At 36.6% G+C, this 23,189-nt stretch overlaps 1 protein-coding gene across 3 annotated transcripts in view; it reads left to right on the forward strand.

Annotated features, from left to right (window-relative positions):
* Positions 1-23,189, forward strand: part of LOC131858720 (SNF1-related protein kinase catalytic subunit alpha KIN10-like) — a 115,681-nt gene that overhangs the window by 50,036 nt on the left and 42,456 nt on the right. For all 3 annotated transcript variants that reach the window (XR_009359058.1, XM_059212097.1, XM_059212098.1), the window contains exons 4-6: positions 20,417-20,599; positions 20,762-20,893; positions 20,986-21,171. Coding sequence is in view for 2 of the 3 variants with exons in the window: in XM_059212097.1 (XP_059068080.1) it covers positions 20,417-20,599; positions 20,762-20,893; positions 20,986-21,171 (501 nt within the window). In the remaining variant the exon portion in view is untranslated. The remainder of the gene's footprint in view (positions 1-20,416; positions 20,600-20,761; positions 20,894-20,985; positions 21,172-23,189) is intronic.

The following is a 23,189-nucleotide window of genomic DNA, read 5'->3' on the forward strand; positions in this document are numbered from 1 at the left end:
ATATTCCTTGATGGCAATTGGTAGGTCTTTTATATGGGGTAGAATTCAACAAAAGGCATTTGTTTAGCTGAAGTAAAAGATTAGCAAGCCACTGGTTTTGGCAATACCTAGCTTGCAACTACTATTCTAGGTAGAGACAAATTTTAATGATTGTGTGTTGGAGGCTCTTTTATTACAACTATGTAAGCTTGTTTGTTGTCATTCAGATTTATTTCGTGGAGCACTTTAGATATATTGCCCACATAATGAATTGTATGTTTTTGTTTGAGCAAAAATTAGCTATATCAATTATAAATTAAATATCATATATCTATATCTACATATATTAAATATGTCTTTAAACATTTAGTGTTGTGGTAGAAAAACTCCATTGGTGAGGTAGCCACCAAGGTTCAAACCCCTACTGGGCCATTGAGCTCGTGGGCTTTCTACCTTTGTTGGGTCATTGGGCTCGTGGGTTTGAACAAGCGTGGGGAATGATGAACCCCCCGAAAATGGACAAAATAACAAACTTTTTCGACGTTGATTCCTAATTGACTTTGATTTTGTCTCAGACCAACCCTATTTCTAAGCAATTCAGTAATTTCACCCGTTTTTCTAGGGTTTTGCAAGTTTTTACAATGATTTTTTCACTTTTTTGTCATTTTTGGGGTTTTTAACATGATTTTAACGTGATTTAAATGCAAAAAATCTTTGAAAATTGGGTCAACGCTTGGTCAACGATTTTTTCATGAATCGGGATTTTTTCGGGGAATAAATCGGCTAGCTCCAGGATTCAAGATTAATCGGGTATAATTACAATTTTTTGTAGACTATTGCTTCATCGATTAAGTTCCATTGTCCACGGGGATGCTTTTCGCCAAAAAAACCTTGCATCCCCTATATAGGGATGTTTTCCGGGACTTGGGGACTTGGGGTAAATGTTCCCCTGGAACACCACCACCTTTTCCATCTCCATTGAGAATTTCGCTAGGTCACTCGTTATATGGCACATGCCAATATATATTGATTGCAACCGTTTACTTCGTGAAAACTAGTTTTCCTTTCATAGGGCACTTACAAAGATGTTATATTGCAGATTTTGCTTTGAGGATTTCAATTCACCTCAATTTGTATATCAATGCGACCTCCCCCATTGCCACTCCACTGTCACTTTGTTGTCGTCTCCCATTGGGCCTTTGTTGTCCCCAAATTCAGGCATTTGGTCCCCTCGTCCCCAAAATCCGTCCCCTCGTCCCCACATCGCCTTTGTTAGGAAACTCAGTGGAACTATGGAGTTATAACCTTGTGATATCCACTAGGGCAAAATTTCCCCTTGGTGCGATCTCTCAAAAAGTTGAGAATTCAATGGTTATCATCAATGTATTTTGTGATATTCTTTTCATATTTCACCCAATCAATTTTGCCTAGGCCCTCCAAAAGAAGGTCAAGGCAATGGGTAACACAAGGGGTCCAAAAGGGTGATGGTTGCCTCTCTTGAAGTAGTGTTCTTGTTGCCACATATGTTGCTGCTTTGTTGACTGCAAGTTTGCAACTTTCACCACATTTTTGATGTCCACCTTTGACATGATTCCTCTAGCATTAGAAAGTTTTTGGATTCTTTATTTTGTTAGAGGAATCAATTGACTGTAAGAAATCCATCTCACCATTTGAAGCCACTAAAATGTTGATAAGATTGGAGTTGCTTCCATCCATCCATCTGTTTGAAAGTGTGGTGCATTTGCAACAACATTATTGAGCAACCATCCACTTGAGTTTCATGGAAAGGATGCCTTGTCCCCTTTTCATACAACAATCAACATTGTGACCAAATATCCCAGTATGGGCTCTTTGCCATGTTCAACAGAATGTTGCTGTAGTACTACAAATTCATTCAAGTCTTATTAGCTTCCACTTGCAACTTCTTGTTCCACCCTATACGTTGCAACAAAGCCTGTGATCCAAATATGTTTTGAGGTACACTTGCGATTGAGCTCTATTTGAGCTACAAGAAGTTGATGTGTTGCATGTGTGGACTACAACTAGAGCGTACAATATCTGTCATATTTGCGTCTGCTTCCAATGGCAGGTTGGGCTTAACGATATGCATTGCTGCAAGTGCCGTAAGCTTCTCTAATTTCTTTTGATCCAATGATGTAAGGGCTTCTTGCATCTCTTGTGCCTTCATTGTGGCATTGGACACAACTCGATGTCACCAAAATTAATGTGTGCAATATGGCACTTGAGGTGATTGATGCTTCCCTTGTGCCTGCATTGTGGCATTGGACATCTCCTTCCCACAAAAGTTGCAAATATTAGTTTTCACTTGGGGCCCAACTTTGGCCTATTTCAAAGTGGCAGCCATGGGTTGGGTTTGACTTCTTGATGTTGATTGAGATTCCATTTTATGTTAACTTGCAACATGTTTAATAGTTGAAGCACAAAATTCAAACAACTTTTAAAATCAAGAACAAAGATTTCAACATGAAAAATGAAATGAAATTAACATAAAATGCATTTTGAAAGTAATTGAATAGCAATGCTGCAATATCATTCAATAATGTAAGCAAAATTATAGTTTTTAATCCCTAAACCTTATTTACAAAAAGAAATAACAATTTTTTTTTCAAAATAGATTAAATCAACATAAAAACTTTGCAAATTAAATTTAATGTATTCAAATCATGTTTAAAAACCTAATAATGATATTTTGGAAAGAATTTACTTGTTTGTATAAAAATAATAGTGACATTGATATAATGGTCATCTTAGTCATTTAGTTAGTATTTAGAAACTTCCTTTTATGTCTTTCATCTTTAGTTAGTTTTAGGAATTTTTCTTTCGTGTTTCTATTCTTGATCGTTTCCCTTTTGGAAAGATCGTTTTGTAAACGTTTTATAAGGAGCTTTCATCTGCTTTTGTAACTACTTTAATTTAATCAATAATATTTACATGGCCTCAAAACTTAGGTCATTTTTGGCGAATTTTTTTGTAATAAAAAATTCATGGCTCAATTACCTAGAAACTTCGAGGAACTTGTTTGGAAAAAAAATCAGAAAACTCACCATGATATTTAAATGCAGAACCCACAAATTCCAGACAAGAAGGCTCTCAAATTTTTGCAAGAAAAGAACACAATTTTTATTTTTTAAAAATTGACAAAAAAATGTATGAATTTTTTTTCCAGGTAAATATAAAACTCAAAAAAACTTCGTACAGAAGTGTACGGTAAAGAACCCATGTTTTTTCATAAAAATTCATTTCAAAAAACTTCTAGAAATAAATTCTAGGTAGAAGCCACAAATTTTTATTACAAAAAAACTCGCCAATAAAAAGAAATTTGAACGTTCTAATTTGGAAACCTAAAGTTGCACAAACTTGCTTAAATTCACTCAAGCAAAGCTCTAAATGCTGTGTGAGGAAATTCTATGGGCATGTGGGCTTAAAAAAGAGCATAAAAATGGGTTTTTTTCATCATCAATGGTCCATTTTTTTTGACATTTTTGGAGACATTTATAATTTTTAGGGTCTAGACAAGTCTGATGAATTTGGGTGTTGGACTCATTGAGTACTCATGGCAAGTTTGGCATGCATACTCATTTGGATTCAGTTTTGTCGTTTTCTGAGTTATAACTCAAGTTACTCATATTGTGAAAAAACCACAAGTAGTACTTGGTGAGTATGTATATTATGGATGGAAGAATGAGAATATGGCATACAAGCAAAGATTAGAAAATTGGTGATCGATGGGACATGATAATGCTACTGCTGAGTATATCTCTGCATGATGAAATGAGGGAGAAGATTATAGTAGATAAGTAGCCATACATTGCAAAGAAGAAAGTAGAGAGATGGAAGGTTGATCTTGAGAAAAGGAATGCCAACATAAGAAGTAAGTTAGCATTGGAGGAGCAAGAAAATTAGTGGAAGAGAAGAAGAAAGTGGCAAGTGTAAACAAATGTGGGTTGCAATCTAATTTGCTTGCATTTAATGCAAGGGTATTTGAGAAGATTACTGAAGGAAAGTTTATATGAGGACTAAAGGAAAGTTAGTGGTTGAATTTATTTTCTGGTTGAGACTAGAGGTTGTGATGGATGTTAACTTCCATTATTAACGAGAGTGAAGATTGAATGAGATTGCCAATTCAACAGAGGAGCCTTGGTAAGAGGTGCTAGTAATGAGGGGGTTTGGTAGTAAAGGGAGTGTTATAGGTACTAGGCGTGTGTGCAAAATTGGTTAATGTGGGAGATTAGAGTAGTTGATGCCCAGCAATGAGTGACAAGCTCTAGGAGAAATGGTGAAAGAATCAAATGTAACAATAATGTACACAATCCTAGGGGTCGTAGGATAATATTTATATTTTTGTATTTCCTAGCTGAACTAGAAGTTGAATGGTCATCTAGAAAATGAACTGAACAGTCATTTTCACATCGATAAATATGTACATTTCAATTGAATGGAATAAGCTTTCATTGAATATTTTTTCTGGTTGTCTACAGTCTAAGTCTTGTTCATTTTATTTGTCAATCTTTTCTTACATTATATTACTGAGATTGACATTGGTATTAGAGCAGGATGAAGAGCTTTGACTGAGAGAAAGATGAAGAAGATATATATAAATGGATGTGAAAGTAGATCATGAAGATTCTATGTTCTGGATTGCTCTCTTCTACATGATGTGTTTGTAAGAGACTAAAATTGAATGTTGGCTTGGAATTTGCTTGCCAGCTTGCTTCTTTGTTGAAAGGCGTAAAAACCTCCAAATTTTTTGTCCGTGTATACAGCCAGCGTAATTGGTGATTTTGTCCACAAGTGTTTAGGAGGATTTGTGACTGCCCTGCCCATTTTCAAGAGCTGCATGTTGTATATGAATAGTAACCTGAGAAATCGAAGCAATTAGAGATTTGCTATGTGTTTGTCAAGTGCTTCCATTCACCAGTTTCACTTTCTGGAATGATTTTTGGAATATATGTTCAAATTGTTGGACATTATAAATGTCAGGTTCTTTTTCACACTGAGACAATGATTTCTCTGCATTAATCTGCCTAAATGTTTCTTTAAGCTTGGAATTTTTTCCGTGTGTTTATCAGTTCTTTATCGTTTGCTGTGTAGAATTTTATGTAACTTGCAACGTTTGTTTGGGAGACAGTATTAAATATTTAGAAGCACAACCACCTCAGCAGTAGAGCTGAATGAAAGCGAGAAAGAATGTCAATGGATAATGGCAAGAAGGAAGGAGTAACATTTGTACTTTAAGATAAAGTGTGGTTGAGGCGTTGGATTGCTAAACCAGAGTGCTACAGAGGGCATATTTGTAAGAATTTGCATTCTCAATATTTGAATAATTTGCTCATGTCAATATTATGGTTTGAAGCGTCGTTGCATGAGAAAGAACATGGACATAAGAGTTGAGTTCTGTATAGAGTAGTTTTGGCCTCCTTCGACAGTTCATTCATTGATTGTATGAAGTTTTTTAAGTGCAAATTTTAGTGATTGCATACAAGCTCATCATTAATGGGCATTTACCTTTCTCGATTTGTTGTTTGTTGAGCAAAGATACAACCTATGTGTACTCCAAAGACTCCCCCGTGTAAGCTGTGGAGGGTTACAAATGCATATCTTGTTGCACTATTGTTCCCATCTCAATTGATGCCATTCCCTTAATCTTGTTTGCAACCCACGATGTTTTGATTCTTTTTCACAGAGCTCTTCCAAACAGATTACTGTAAATTGCCTCCCTTTTGTACCTCTAGTTTGTCGCTCTTCAAGCACTTGGAGTGAATCGCCATTTAACAGTTAGTTTGCAAATGTTTCCGTAGCTGATGGCAGTGACATTCTGGTCTGTGGCTTTTCATATTCAAGTCTACAATTTTGGGAAGTTTAAAATCGTCGATTTTGTAGGCTGTTTAATAATTTTTTAAACTAGGTGGTATTTTAAAAGACTATTGGGGTGCTTTGTATAGTTAGAAATATTTTCATATTTTCATTAAATGGGGAAATGCATTTAATTAGAAAGTGGAAAATGCATTTTAGGAGGTCATCTTCACTTTATGGGGGTATTGTATATTTTAAGCTATAAATCAATTTTTTAAAATCAGAAGTTGAAAAATCAAAACAAGTGTTGCAAATTTAAAATAATCATAGTGTTTGGTTTTTGAAGTACCTTAAATTTGCAGCGTCAAGCTTTTGTGATTGAACTACAATTCCCAACACCGTACATAGCTGCATTAACAAAATTTCTGGCTTTGTCCCCATAAATTGTTTGGGAGAAAGAAGGAAGTTGTCACTTTAATTTTCATTAACCATTTTGCTAACATAAAACATAAATCTTGATTGAAAGAAATTTCAATTTCACTAGGTGGGTGCCATTGATAAGATGAATCCTTTTCATGGGCTTTCTAAGTGCCATGTACTTCTCTGCTCTCTTGTTATTTAACATTGCTTTCATGTGTTGACAAGTATATTGAAAGATGGGCTTCTTCCATTTACTGGCAGGTATATTGGAAGGGTGTGTATATTGAGAGTTTTGGTATATCAGTTGGTAGTTTATAGAAAAGGAAACCTATTGGAGCAGTGACAGGGAATCAATCCATCTTCACTTGACAACAAAAGTCATTCAGTGCTAGTGAATTGTATTGTCTTTGATCATTATTGGTAGAATTGGACTCGGATGTGTGTGTAATATTTGTGATCATGTCCACATTATACCCCAATTTCATGTTAACTTTGCAAATTAATGTCAGCAACAATCAAGAAGCAGAGATAATATGATAACGTTGTTGTCAATAAAAGATGTGATAATAAGTCACCAGGTTGCGAGATTAATTACAAGATTAGACATACAATAGAAGAGAAAGTTGTTAACAATGATGTTCCTTCTTCAAGCTGTTCATCTCAGAAGGCAGATAAAGACAAAAATTCTTTGAAGAAAATTGTAAAGCTCCCTCATAGAACAGTGTTGTATAGAAGAAAAGTGTTGATGTCTGTTCTTAAAGCAATGCAAGTTAGAAGGTTGGTAAAGACACCTTGAAGTAAAAGCTCCCTCTTGTGTCATAGAATGGTGTTGTTGTGCCTAATAAAAAATTGTGCTGAAAAAACTATCATAGATACAATGCTTGTTAGTTGTCCTGTAGTTGAATCTCAACCTACTGTGTGTGTCTGGGAAATAATAAAACCCAACAAACATTGCATTGGTCTAGGGTATATAGGTGATGTGAGCTTTCATATACCAAAATATTCATAAGCTATCAAATTTGTGTTTGGAGGTATTCAAAACAAGAGTCAAGTTGAGTCTTCACCTGTTGGTTACTCATGTGAAATTGATAAATTGTCATGTCAATCAAAATCAACTTGCACTCGAACTCATTAAGAGCAAACTTCTTGCCATTCTGGATGTTGCCATACTTCCAATGGTTGTTTTGATCTACATCCCTATTTGTCATGTTGTCAGCACACACGTTTTCCAAAACATTGTTATGTCAGAGATTTGCCTACCAGATCAATGAGGCATATGCATTTTGGATGTATACATCTTTCAAGATGGCAAACTGAGGCTTAACTTTTGTTAAGTCCTACAGGGGAGTCCAATCCATGATTTTAGATGATGGCTCATCTACTCTTTATGCAAATGTTGTTGGTCCAGTTGATAATAAGTTCAGTATTACAAATAATGTTGAGCATTGGTATGAAAGCTCGTTTAGCTTCTATACCCATTGTGTAGGTGTTGCTATCAATCAAGTTGATGATGAGTGAAGCAATGCAAATGTTGATGCTTGTACTAGTGAGCACTCAATTCCCATAGATGATAATTATGAAGTCAGTATATATGGTGTTGATTGGAGCGATGAATTTTTATACCTATGATTTTCCATTCTGATTGAGATATTAATAATGAACACATTGAGATTGTCAGATATGCAACTTATTACAAATTATTTGAGGCTATGGATATTGTCTCTTGTTGATTATTCTTTTGCCCTTGAGTTGTAAGTTGAAAACTTGAAAGGGTGGCTTCATGGAGATTTGTGATGAAAATTCTAGAGGGCATCATTGGGTTGTGCATTTGTATACATTGGTATGTTTACGTTCTCTTTTTAGGGAGCCTTTGCAGTAGCTTTCTGCTCATCTTACAGAGGGGAACATCAGGATTTAGAGAATATCATTGAGCTGTGCATCTGTATACATCAGTTCATATACGTTGTTCTCTTTTTAGAGAGACTTTGCAGTAGCTTTCCACTCATCTTACAGAGGGCAACATCAGGATTCAGATTTTCGGTTCTTTGAGCATGGTACTTAGAGAATCATTGGGAGTTAGATTTTGAGTTTTTCGAGCATGGTACTTGGACAAACATAAGGATTCAGATTTTGAGTTCTTCGAGCATGGTACTTGGAGATTGCTCATGTCATCCATTGATGATTTGTCATTTTAACATATTGCAAATTATGATATATTGCTGTTTTTCACCAGCACATCTCAACAAGCAATGTTTAGCTTAGCACTTGAACGCTTGAGATTGCACACTACATTTTGTTTTTTCATGAATATGTATGGACCAAGATCATTATATACCTTCACTTTCACTCTAGTTTTTCTTTCTGTAAGAACAGTTTTTTATTTGTCAACATTGTGGATGATAAGTGGTTCACAATTTCAGCTTGACAAAAAGTTGGTCATTCAGTGCAGGCTTCAGCACACTTTTAGGTTACCCATGGTTACAATCAGCCTGGGTTATCTAGTTTTCAGGTCACATGGTGTAGTTGACACTTTTTTTGATTACTTATGGGCAACATGAGCTTCGGTTCTATAGTTTTCACAGAGATAGAAGTTTTGGACTACTTATGGGTAACATTAGCCTGGGTTCTCCAGTTTTCACAGAGATAGAAGTTGAACAACCTTTTGCAAAATTATTCACTCAAAATAGAAAATGGAGGTGAAAATTTTCACAACAAACAGGTGTGGTTTTCACTCAAAATGGGATGTAGCATTGTAGACAGTTGACTCAATTTGAGGAGATAAACTCAAAATCTTGGTTCTTGAAAAACTATAAATGGGAACAAAGCTATTACTTAGGAAAAACTTTTTGTAGAACATTAGAGGTTTGTGTCAAGCAAATGGAGTGCTATAAACAAGTTGCCCAATACACAACACAAATTGTTCTAACTTTTACCACTACCCCTGTAGATTTTGGGGGGATGTAACAATATTGTAATCCTAGGAGTAGTAGGACAACATTTCATATTTTTTTTATTAATTTCCTAGGTGCACTAGAAGCAAAAAGTAAATAGTTATCTAGAAGATGAACTTAACAACCACTTTCATATTGTTAAATATATACATTTTGATTGAATGGGTTAAGGTTTCATTGAATATTTATTCTAGTTTCTAATTCGGTCATTGCGTTTTTCAATCTTTTCTTGTATTACATTCCCAAGCCTGACATAAAATATGATGGAAAACTATTATGACAAGCTAGTGAAGGTTGGGAAATAGTTGGCTATGAAGAGAAAAAGCTTGAGGAGGAAAAGCTTGAAGAATGGATGAGTGGCTGCAAAAGGTGAATGGAGAAGACAAGAAAAGTTGGCCAATTGGAGAAAAAGCTTGAAGAATGGATGAGTGGCTGCAAAAGATGAATGGAAAAGACAAGGAAAAGTGTCTAATGTTGCTGAACAAGTGACAAGGGCTAACGTAAAAATGCAAAGAGGTATCGATACAAGCTGAAGAAATCATGGCATATTAGGACAAAGTTCGATCTTGCAATCAAAAGATGACATTGGTGATCCAGGAATGAACGGTGTTTGCATTGGAAGTTTGACGAGAGTGTTTGAGAGATTATTAGAAATGGCTAAGTAAATAGTGTTGGAGAAATGTTGGCACCAAAATTATGAAGTTGCCAAAATGGTTGTCACCTATGAAGTTTATAAATAACCCTTTATAGGTGATTCAGACATAAATATTGATAGGTATTAGTTTCTTGACAAGAGCTTTAGAGACCAATGTATAGTAGATAAGTAATCAATGAAGGCCTTGGATGAGTTTTTTCCGCTCATTCATTCCTAATGTGAGAATATAAAACATTGGGAGTTTTCAAAGATTGCAGGAGAAAGAGGTGAGAAGTGGGAACTCATAATCTAGAAAATATAGCTCTAACTGGGGTTTGATTTGGAATAATTTTAGAAGTGAAGAGAGGTGAGATACATTTCAATTTTCTGTCTGTCCAGTGGGTTGCCAAGAGCTCATTAATTCTTCCCAAAGTTAACTCAAAAAATGTTTTCTTTTGCTGCCGCAACAGCCACTTCTTCCAGAGTGGCATGAATCTATTTCCATCGCTCTTTGCCTCTGCTGTGCACATTATGGACGAATAAATAATGTCTTCTCCGAGTCTTTTCTTTTCTTTTCAACACTTCCAATGGAGTACATGTTCTATTGAGCATATCGGAGATTATGGGCTGCCACATGATTGCCTTGCTTGTGTGTGTATTTCATGTATAACAGTGTTGAATGTTTGAACCATAGTTGAAAATCTCGGACTCGCCTCGGACTCGGCAGGACAAAAATTTGGACTCGAACTCGGACTCGTGAAAGACTCGCGAAAGACTCGGCAAAAAAAAAAAACCGTAGTTTTACAAAAAAAACATAAAGAAATTAATGCATTTAGAGAACATAAGTGCCATAATTGAAACATTACACGTTATATGATCTACAAACTCGCAATATTTGAAATTTCATCATTCATGGCAGCATATTCAAGTTTCAAGTTTCAACTCTAAAATGTATAATACTATAATGGCAGGCTGGCAGCATAAGTATATAAATGTTCACAAAATTACATATAATGATATGTCCAAGTCCAACTCCAAATGTGAAAAGCAACAATGTGAATGAACAAACCAAAGAGAAGACTACATCTTCCTCTTTGTATTTTTCCTAATATAGCTCAATTTTTCAAGCCTTGAGCTAGAAGTAGTAGCAGTGGGTGTTGTGGTATCTAAATGGTGAGATGATTCTTCTTCAAAGTCAAAGTCCTCATCTTCGTCCTCATCTTCATCCTCCATTTCATCCAATCTTGCTCCTTCTGCATCTTGTGCTGCTCCTCTCTCTATTTCTGCAATTTCTTCTTCGGTAAGGAGGACATCGTCACCATCATTTTGTTCATTCATGGTCCAATCATCATATGGATCAATTTCATCCAAGTCAATGGCCTCATGTGAAACACCCTCCACCTGTCTAACTCGAAGGCGAAGGTTGTACCGAACAAATACTAGATCATTGAGCCGCTTTTGTGACAATCTATTTCTCTTCTTTGTGTGAATGCTCTCAAATACATTCCAATTTCGTTCACACCCAGAAGCACTGCATGGTTGAGACAAAACATGGATAGCTATCTTTTGAAGATTAGGCGTGCCAGCACCATAATTCTCCCACCATAAATCTACAAAAAATATTTAGAAATATTAGAATTGAGAAAAAAATGTAACAATCAAGTTTGTAGGTTTTTTCTTGCACTATTGAACTAAGTTACTAAATTTTTTACCTGGTTGTTGTTTTCCTCTCCTATCAATTGTTAGTTGTGATGAGAAGAGTCTCCCCTCTGCACTTTTGTAGATCTTGAACAATGAACATTTCCAAATTCAGAAATAGATAGTCAAAGTGTCAAACTCAAATTCAATAATGAACATTTCCGAATTCATAAATAAAGATAGAGCAATTGCAAATGTCAAATCTCACCTCCAACTCATCAAGAACCTTGTCTCTCAACTCAGGATCAGGTGTCATCTTATCAATGCATGTAATAGCACCTGCCATGACCTCCTCATCAGCCCTAAATGTATCAGTTGGTGGAGTTGGTTTGTCCACCTACGATCAATGATGCGCCAAAGGATTTCACATTTTCTTGTATTTCCATGATAGTAATGTGAAATGGCCTCTTTGGCCCTATCCATGGCCTCATAAATGAAATCCATTGGCATGCCCTCTCCATCCACCATACGAAGAACCCTTACCAAAGGTTCTGCCACCTAAAAAAATGAAAACAAATTTTAAATTAGTACAAAATCAACCCCTAAAAAATAAAATCAGCAAATAGACAAGATTGTATAAACTTTATTTTTGTGTTTGTTACTTACCGCAGTCAACTCCTCTCCACTTTTATTGAACCCTTCATCAAAAACAATGCTCACAATCTTCTCTGCTTCAGGTCTTTTGGAGTATGCAGACCCCAACGAAGCATTTGACACAAACATCTGCTTAAGATGAGGAATGGCACTAAGAATGCTTTGCAAAGTGATGAAGTGGCTAGCAAATCGTGTCACTCCAGGTCGCATAAGGTCCTTGCCATTTGTGTGTTTTCTCATCAAAGCAAGCACCCAAGTATGGTTGTAGATGAATTTGGTGACACTTCTTGCATCTTCAACCACCTTCTTCACCCATCCAATCTTCCCAATGTCCTCTAGCACCAAGTCCAAGCAATGTGCAACACAAGGACTCCATGTAATCGAAGGATGCCTCTCCATAAGCATTCTACCTGCAGATACATATGCAGCTGTGTTGTCCGTGCTAATTTGGACAACATTCTCAACTCCAACTTCCTGAACCACACCATCCAACAGATTACACAAAGTCTCTACATTTTTTATTTCATTTGAGGCATCAACAGACTTTATGAATACCATTGCACCATTTGAAGCCACCAAGAAGTTGAGAAGAGTCCTATTTCGTCTATCTGTCCATCCATCAGATAAAATGCTGCATCCTTTTCTCTTCCAATACCTTTTCTGATCATCAACCACACCTTGTGTATTTTGCACAACTTTCTCTAGCAATGGCCCACTGAAGTCATGACCTGTTGGGGCCTTAAACCCCTTACCCGCAACTGTTACTGCATTAACAAAACCTTCCCAATACACATTGTTTGTTGCATTGAAAGATAGATTATTGTAAAACCAAAAGTTTGAAGCTGCTATCCGTGCTTGTTCATGCTTCTCTTTATTCCATCCTGTACCTTCAAGTGAAGGTTGTGCGCCTGGAACATTGCATGGTACAAAAAAATTAGGGTCTGATCTAACAGGAGTGCCATTAGCCTCACCCTCATTTTCACCAAAAGATGAAAGTGACTGATGACCCCGAGTGTGACCAATGGGACCTGAAGTGGACAATTTGGGATTCATTGCAGCTGCCATGGCTTCTCTTGTTTTTTGCCTTTCTTCCTTATGCATATCATTCTCAGCAAGAATGGCCTTCATCTCTCTAATAATTTCAGGAGTTGATTTGGGGCATGCCTCCACACCATATCCAGGTATTTGTGCAAGGTGGTATTTTAATCTATTGATTCCATCAGTCATCCATTTTGTACATTCGGTGCAAGTGACCTCCCCTTTTTTGCTTCCTGCAATCCCATATTTCCATGCTTTATCTCTTTGTCTTCCTGACCTTGGGGTTGCCCTTGGAGTTGAACTTGCCATTGCTGATTTAACATGAAAAAAAAAAACCAGCAGGGTTTTATGGAAAATCAACAAAAAAAATGACAATGAATCATTTGGGAAAAATAGCATTCAAAAACAACAAAAGAAAATGAGGAATAACATAGGAAAGAAAATAGAAAATTTTTTGGCAGCATATCCCCTTGTTTTTCAAGATTTTTTTGAGTTTCAAAACAATGAAATGATTCAAATGCAAAAAAAAGAAAGAGAAAAACTCCTTACCTAGATCTCTCTTGCTGATTTTTTCTTCTTCCCTCTACTCCTTCAAACCCTACAAACCTACTAAAACCAAACAAAAATAAAAATGAAGTGAAAAACAAAAAAAAAGTCATTTTTAACCCTTTACGGGTGTCTTTTCTGGGTCCGCGAGTCCCTGCGAAAGACTCGCTCGAGTCCTTGCGAAAGACTCGCGAGTCTTTCGCAAGGACTCGCGGCTCCCAAGGACTTGCGAGTCCGTGGCGAGTTTTAAAACTATGGTTTGAACAAATCTATGATCATTGCGCGAGTCTTTCGCAGGGACTTGCGGCTCCCAAGGACTTGCGAGTCCGTGGCGAGTTTTAAAACTATGGTTTGAACAAATCTGTGATCATTAGACTGAATAGGCATTGACTGTTGTATGTTGCAGGTCCATCTTCTGTAGACACATGTTTGTTATTCCATTGCTTGGATGTCATACTTTAATTCGACAAATTTGTCCACACCCATACTTTTTCATCCTATTTGCACCATTCCTTTTTAAAATTTTAGTAGCCTTGACTTTATATTTTCTTGTTTAATGAACTTCATATTATTTAGAATGCATCCATGCCATTCTAAATGCCTTGTCACCATACTGTTGACGTGGCTAAAGTTATATTATAACCTCCTTCCGGTCAACACAGAATAGAATTTGTTGAGTATCCTATCCTCTCTTGCGTAAGGAATCCCTAATGCTGTTTTAAATCATCAAAGGGGACAACCTCAAGGTTCCAAATGTCAGGTCAAGACTGTGGGATAGCTCAGCGGTTAATGTGTTTTGCTGGTAACACAAGGGGGCTTACGTTTACAACAAGTTGGTCTGTATCCAACGATGCTGCGATCCTCAGACTGGGAAAATAAAATCAAAAGGGAAGGGTTTAGGAGACCTAAGGACAGTGATGATAACAGTTAATGCGGCGGGTAGACAGATTTCCATAAACTAATTCTTGTTTCGCTAGAGACACCCTCACAACTCGACAAGAACAGTGCAAACTCCAAAGGGATGAAGGATTTTCATACTGGAGACACTCATTTCTGTTGGTTGAAAATTTTGTACACCTGGGGGATGTGCAAAATTGTGGTTTCAGCCACAGTGTGTGAGTATGATACTCTCCTAATTTAGGGAAGGCTCACCCTATCTACAAACTAAGCTGATCTAATATGGGTGGGACTACAGTATTTCTTTTTCTTTCAAGAAAAACTCTACTCTTTTCTCTTCACAAAAAAGTAATAGCAATTGGAAATAAATAACAACAAATATAGAAATGAGACTTTTTTGTAGGATTTTTGGAACATAAAAGGAAGCAAAGTTTCCATAAAGGCACAAAGACCTCCGTCACTTCCCCAGGACAGGAAAATAGAAAGAAAGCTCAAAGTTTTCAATTATCTATTCTCCTGTCAACCTTTGTAGATGATTTTCTAGTACTCAAGCACAGTTTGTAGCAGCTCAAAGTCTAACTACATGATGCACTTCACCTTACATGCACAAGTCTTAAAAATAGAAGCAACACAAAGTCTACAAGCTATCTTCCCGCTTGAGATTTCCACACTAGCTTCAAATATGATAAACAACTCAAAGTCTGCAAGACCAAATCTTAAAACCAAACATATAACTCTAAATACAATTAGCAGCTCAAAGTTTGCAAGATTGATTTTAAATCTCTCTTGAACAATAGAACAAAAATCACAATCAACTCCAGAAAATGTCGTCACATAACATCTTGAATTGGCACAAAGTCTCAACGCAACTTGCCTCTTTTATTGAAAGCAATTTGATTTACATCTCAGCTCAAAGTCTTAGAGTGCACATACAAATTGGCAGAATTTTGTTGTATTGACAAAAGATATCAATTACCTCAAGTATTTATAGGAGAGGAGCCTTGAGAAAAAGGTGGGAGGAGGAGCCTTGAGAAAAAGGTGGGAGGATCCTAACGAACTTGAGAAATTATCTCAACCACCATGACTTCTTCCAACTACAATCCTAATCTAATTCAACTTGTAGTTGCCTTACATGTAATTAAATTTTTACAAAAGTGCAAGTGAAAGTGACACTTGCAATTACAAATTTGACATTACATGTAATTTGTCAAAACAAAATTACAAATGCATAATTGAGATTATTCTGTGTTTTCGAAGACACGACTCTAGCTACATCATCCTTTGTCTGTGATGATCTTCATGCTGCTTCAGGGTGCTAGAACTTGAAGTATTCAGGAGCGGTGAAGACATCTTGAACTGGAAACGGGAATTTGCATCCTTAATGATCTTTGTGTCCTTGGCCAACGAACTTCAGCCTTATCTTCTTGCTTGGGGTAGTACTAGCTTTTCAGGAGGGAAGTCTTTTGCAAGGCTGAAGTAAGAAGCCTATCTTTGTCTTGAAAGCATTCTATAATTTGCATCCATGAATTGTTGTTGTATCTCTTCTTTGTATCATCCTCCAATCTTGAAATCTGCTTGCAAAATAAGGCCCATGCCTTAATTTACTGATTTGGTAGGTCATGTGTGCAAACAAGACTGACATGGGAAGGGATAAATTGATGCAAAAATAGGGCTCACAAGTGAATTTCAGGTTTGGGAAGTTGCATTACATGTGTGGAAAAACAAGAGCATTGACTTGTAATTGCGGAGGAAAAACATGCAACTTCATATGTGTAATGGATAACTACAAGTTTACACTTGTAATTGGACCTTTAAAACTCATTTTCAAGTGTTTTTGAGTGCATTTTGGACCAATTCAGGTTTTGGATGGCTGAGTGCAATTGAAGACACAACTGCAATCGGGTTTTAAAATTCCGACTGCAAGTAGACTTTAAGTCGGAAAAATGAATGAAGGTGAAATGAATGGATGAAATGGGGTTTTGACATGAGGGGAAAATGGAAACGATGATACCAATCGGTAATGGCAAACTTCGAAAATGGGAAAAACTCTTGTTTGCAATCTGATTTGTAAAACCCAAAATCAAATGAATGGGAAAAATTTGAAAGAGTGGAAAATCATTCAAATTTATAAATTGCATTCAAAGAACTTATCCATTTGGGAAGATCACTTAGAAACCCGAATCCTTGCTTGGTCAAAGGCCCTAGACCAAAACAAATGAGCTTGGGAAGAATTGAAATGCTCCATAAATAGACATGCTGAAAACCCTTGGCAGGGAAAAACGGATTTTGATTCAACCTCCTCTTTCAAAACCGACATCCAAAGAGGAAGGAAATCGGATCAATACGCCCAACAAACCACGTATGGAAGCAAGGAAACCTAAAATGACTCTATTAATGCTGTAAATACGGATTGATAGGGTGCCAAAAACGTGGCAAAATGGGCCACGACTTGCTGTTTCAAAACGCCTAAGAAAGGGCAAAAACGTGGCAAGAAAACCATAAAAAATGGAAGCAAGATCTCCCACGTCTCTTTCCCTCAACACTTGGCACCATCAAATCCAGATTCAAAGCAAAAGAAATGGATTCAAACTCTTCAAAAACAAACTACTTGGAGAAAAACTCAGGTCGGGTTCTTGGCAGGAAACTACAAGTTTAAAATGCTTTGCAAAAGACATGTAATCGGGTTTTAAAATCTCTTCTACAAGTTTTAAATCTTTCACTTTTCTCTTCCTTGGGCAAATTCGGGTTTTAGGGAAGAAATGACAAAAGGAAAGAGCAAAACAACTTGTAATAGGGAAATAAAAGCCCCATTACAAGTATTAAAAAAAACACAACTTAAAAGAAATAAAAACTTAAAAATCTGTAATAGAGAAATAAAATTCCCATTACAAGTAAAAATAAAACATAAAAGACTTAAAAAACTCAAAAAGATTTGTAATAGGGAAATAAAATCCCTATTACAACTAAAAGCAACACATAAAAACTTGTAATAGGGAAATAAAATCCCTATTACAACTTAAAATCATTTAAGTAGGAACTTGTAAGAGAATTTACAAGTTCTTTTTAAACTTATTATTTTAAATTCACTCGCAATTTGTCCAAAAAGTTCCTACAATGACTTAAGAGACATAAAAAGCAAAGGGGAAATAAAAAGTAAGTTACAAGGGACAAGTTTTAAATAAAGTGCACTTGTAATTGTTTTAAAATTTCCCTACAACACTAAAACAAGAGAAAAATAAAGCTTGCAATCAAAGGAAAATTTCCCACCTGCAATGATTGCTCTGAAACCCGAAATTGCGCAAAAAGCTAGGAAAAAAAGAAGCAAAACTCACTAAAATTTGGACAATGATGGCAAAGACACCCCCCAATGATTTGACACTAACAAATGTGAGTTTTGCACATCGTAAAACGTGCCTTGGAGACAAAAATGACACATTTGAAGCAAAAATTTGTTGGGTTTGTCACATTTTTGAAAATTCAATAATGAGGACAACAATTTCGACACCCAATTCTGGCGCAGCCTAAGATGAATACCTACTGTTGAACTAAGCACAGTTTTGGGTTCAGACTAACCATACACGGTGACCTACAATCAGCAGGTTCCCAATGGTATGAACGAGAAATGCATAAAATACCCCGCACATTTTGCCATTAAAACCATTAAACTCTATTTCTAACCAGCTGAAAGGAAACCATGCAAATAGAAGAAAACCAAAATAACAAACACTAGATTTCAATGCTCATATATTGATTTTAACTGTCATTACAATAGTTTCCCACAACAGTTCTATTCTACTTCTAATCTGCAAACTGCTGAAACCCATCTAACTAATTCTAACTACTAAAAATCTAACTAATTTAAACTACTAAAATCCAACTTTCTACCATCCAACTGTCTAAAAATTCTAATCCTTTACAAGAGAAAGGCCTCGGCCTTTTATAGAGTTTACAATTTGAATCAAAGGCCAGGATTGATTGTATCCAAAGGCTGCAATCTGCCTTCTAGAAGCATGGCAGCTTTAACCCATGCTCACTAACTACCATAACTCCCAACTGCCCTCTTCAACCACTTTCCCAGCTACCGACCACTATTTGTCATCAATTTGGTCAATCAGGTAGATGAGGCATAACTGACCTGTGTACCCCTCTGTTTTAATTGCATTGAATGGGGCCCACAGGTAGATATTTACATTAAAATAATTCAGTTTTGCAAACTGATTTTTTGGAATCAATTCTAAGTGTGTATTTCGGAGAATGTATACACTTGTAGCATTGTGAGTTTACTTTTGTCTTCAGTTTTGTTGGGGCTCCAACTTGTCGTCTGTTGATGGTGCGTATCTCCGTGATTGTCGCTTTGTTCTTGCGCTCCTGCATATTTGCTTACTGGCCTTGATCGCGATCATGACTCCAATTTTCATTTCAGGTTGTCACCTTAGCTTCTTCCAACGCCGCCGATCTGCAAACAATCGAAACTCCCTCCCTTGTTGTCTGAAACTCGGCCTTTCAAGTTAAAATGAGTGATTTCTAGTTGAATGGCGGACCTCTTATGGCTCGGGCTTTGTGGGAACTTCGGGTTTTAAGAAGAAATCGCTCAACTTTGCTTTTGCAATTTTTGCAACAAATGCGCGAATTTGCCTTAGCTTTCTTTCTTGCTGAATATAGAACTGTGCAAACTTAGCGATTTTAAAACAAACTCGGCTTTTGCCATGGAAGTGTGCGATTTTGCTTTCTTTCAGCCCTTCACCCAGCGAATTCAGGATTTACTTCAGCTTTTAAAGGGCGTTTGCAGAGGCTATCGGCGCAAAGACCTCATTTTGCTGAGCTCTTTCTTTTCGTGGGACGTCCTTGGTGATAATGGAGGGGTTCTCTCTCATTCGGGCAAGCAGAAGGGCAACAACGGGGGTCCCATGTCCGGGATAGGGGATGTGGTGCAATACGCACGACACATACCTACACATTGTACCAAACTATCATGCCAAGTCAACCTGTCAAAACATATTTAACCAAATTTCAGTTTTTGTGAAATGTACCATGTGCCTAGTGATCGAAAACTATTTTCTGCATGGATTCCAGATACAATGTCCTTGCATTTCCAAAATTGATAATATAGAGCTGCCTCAAGTTGGTCAACTCATTCACCTACCTCCTTGAAACATGAATTTTTTATGGATCATTTGATCTGTGCCTAAACCAGATGCATTTTTGTCAATATGGTACAAGTGACTGATAATTGAAATGTGTTAAATGTTGCAGATGTTAAATTGATTAAATAAATCCAACTGAGAGAATATCACATTTTAATAATTGCCTCACCCGCTTGAGTTCTCAATGTATCCATCAAAATGTCCAACCACAACATGGATAAACATGCCTGCCAAATAAAATGCCAATACACATAATTCTAATGAAAATATACTGTCTTAGTGAATGCACAAGGTGTAACATAATAACACGGTCAGCAATGTAATGATCTGGTTTTCAAAGTGGGTGGCCAAGCTTGGTTACCATAGAGATGTTTTACACATTGTCTTCTTATGCTTTAATATATGTTGGTTTTGAATATTTTGCTTTCTTTTCTGCACTGATTCCACTCCAAGTTCCTTTCCATTTACTTAACAATAGGTTGAAACGTTGCAATTTTCTGAGGTAATCTTTTTGGAAAGCCTGACATACCATAGAGATGCTTTGCACATTTTCTTCTAATGCTTTATTTTATGTTGGTTTTGACTTATTTTCTGAGAATTGATTACTTTTCTTTTCCGATTCCACTTCAAGTTTTTTTCTGATGGCATAACAATAGGCTTAAACATTACAAGTTTCTAATATAGTCATTTTTGAAAGCCAGATTATATCAGGTGTTGAATATTGCCACAGAAACATGGTAGTCCATCGTGATCTTAAGCCAGAGAACTTGTTGCTAGATTCGAAATGCAATGTTAAGATTGCAGATTTTGGTCTTAGCAATGTTATGCGTGATGGACATTTTCTTAAGACAAGCTGTGGAAGCCCAAATTATGCTGCACCTGAGGTATGGTGCTTTCCCTTTTTTCTCCTTACATCTGTAGCTAATTCATTCTGATGCAGTGCTAAATGGAACCAATCCTTATGTTTTGAAATAGCATATTATGCCCTCATCATGCCTTTGAAGTATTGAATATCTGATACTTATGCTTTTACAAAATTGTGACAGGTTATCTCAGGTAAGCTATATGCAGGGCCTGAGGTGGATGTATGGAGCTGTGGAGTTATCTTGTATGCACTTCTTTGCGGCAGTTTGCCTTTTGATGATGAGAATATTCCAAATCTCTTCAAGAAGATTAAGGTACAAGAAGCACAAGTATTTTCTGTTGCATTTAAAGCAGCAAAATGTAGGATTTCCCTTTAGTCAGTCTAATCATTTTCTTTATACATCAGGGTGGAATTTACACACTACCAAGCCATTTGTCATCTGGAGCAAGGGATTTGATCCCAAGGATGCTTGTTGTAGATCCTATGAAAAGGATGACTATTCCAGAAATTCGTCAGCATCTCTGGTTCCAGGAAAAACTTCCGCGCTATTTGGCTGTTCCTCCTCCTGATACAGTTCAACAGGCAAAGAAGGCATGATAATTTTCTGTATAGAATAGAGTTTTTATTTTTCTTTGGAATAAACCTACAATGCTTTCCCCATGTCAATGTCATATGGAATTTAAGAAGTATTTATTTATTATGGATCTCAATAACTTAACAAAATTATATATTGGAATAGTGAAATATTGAAAATTTAATTGGCTACCATGCATTCTATGATATTTTTTGTGCAGTGGCCCTAATTGCAGTAAGACAAACTGGTTGCAGGTACAAATTAGCAAATTACAACTATTTGCCTTGTTATTTCAAATATTTGAAATATCCAAATCTGGAAAGAATTTAATTGGAAGCCCATTTGAGGTTTACTAATATTAAGGACATGACGAGTTTGTGCAAAAGATTTGTTAAGATTTAGCCATGAGTGTTGACTCAAATATCACTATTCAATCAATCCTTGTTTTGGATTTTCCATTTTAATATGTAATGTAACTTCAGCTTTGCAGTTAGCTCTGACCTTCTCAGTGAGTGTCAGCCTTGTCAAAGAGGTTATGTAATGTTGCGAGCAAGCTTAGTTAGTCTTGAGCACACTTATGCCACTTTCCAAAGTGAATTCCAGTTTTCGGTGGCCTCTCCAAATGTCTTGGAGAGGGTGTCTATTTATAGTAAGTCACCCGATTGGGCCTGATTTCCATTATTCATTGTCGATATCATTCAAGTGCAGTCAGATTCCAATCCAATGCTGTTAGACAGTTTTTGCAACTTGGGTGTGATATTGAGCTATTAATCTAATTATTTTACTAAGGTTGCTTGAATTTATTAAAAATAATTTAAATAGCACCTTAGTATTATAGGTCGTTGGAATGAGTGAATTAAAAGTTCTAAATGTTGGATTCTTGATAAAGTGACTATAAAGTGATTTTATATTATATTTTGTAGGAAGTTCTCAGAAAGTTTATAAAAAGGGTTTTGTGAGCTCTTGTGGCATTATGTAAGATTATTTGTTTTTCTCTTTGGTGAAAGTTGAAACCCTTTGGGTTCTTGGGATTGAACTTGGTTTGTCTTAGCCTTCTTGAGGATGGAAACCCTCTTGGAGAAGATTAGGCATGTGGTGAAAGATTCTCCCTAGTTAATGTGGTGAGATTTTATTCAAAGCATAGAAACGAGACTCAGACTCGGCGTGGACTCGGCAAGGGTGACTCGACTCGGGACTTTGGACTCGGATCGGCCAAGACTCGACAAAGTGAAAAACCCAAGAAATTTAGAGATTTTCAAGGATTTAAAACTTGTTTTATGCACCCTTTATTAAACAAACCTTAAATACACAATAACATCATGAAATAGAAGCTAATTTGATCACATACATAAGTATACATTGATCACATTAGTATAAACGCAAATTGTAGTTGAAGGAAATAGCAAACATAGATATATAAATAGTGTCAAATGTAAAAATATTACAAAATTCATGGAATATGAAATCCATGACATCAAATGTTCCACACATATATCAAAAATAAAACAACTACAAGTCTATGGCTCAGATGAGCTTGAGTCCTTCCTATGAAGGCGTTTAAGGTAGGTCCTAGATGCTTCAACAACCATACTCTCTGCCCATGACTCCATTCTACCCTCACCAACATTAGCTATGTCTGGCTCTGCTCGTGCTGTAACCTTCTCCTTTGCCATGGCTACAGCCTCAGCCTCTCTATCTACCTGGTCGATCCAATCTAAGTCCTCATCACTAAAGATAGGATCTGTAGCCTCACTGATCCACTCAGATTTTGGATCAACCTCCTCTAGCGTGTTCGGGGTGGTGTCATGGTCCATAACCTGTTACAGAGGTTGTAATAAAGAAAGACTAGATCATTCAACCTCTCCACAGATAGTCTATTGCGCCTCTTGGAGTGTATGTGCTCAAACATACTCCAATTGCACTCACAACCGGAAGCACTGCATGGTTGGCTCAAAAGACGAATGGCTATTTGCTGAAGATTTGGTGTTTTATGACCAAACATTTGCCACCACCTATCTGAGATGAGAAAAAAAAA

This window comes from Cryptomeria japonica, chromosome 10 (genome assembly GCF_030272615.1).
Source record: "Cryptomeria japonica chromosome 10, Sugi_1.0, whole genome shotgun sequence".
Classification (NCBI taxonomy): domain Eukaryota; kingdom Viridiplantae; phylum Streptophyta; class Pinopsida; order Cupressales; family Cupressaceae; genus Cryptomeria; species Cryptomeria japonica.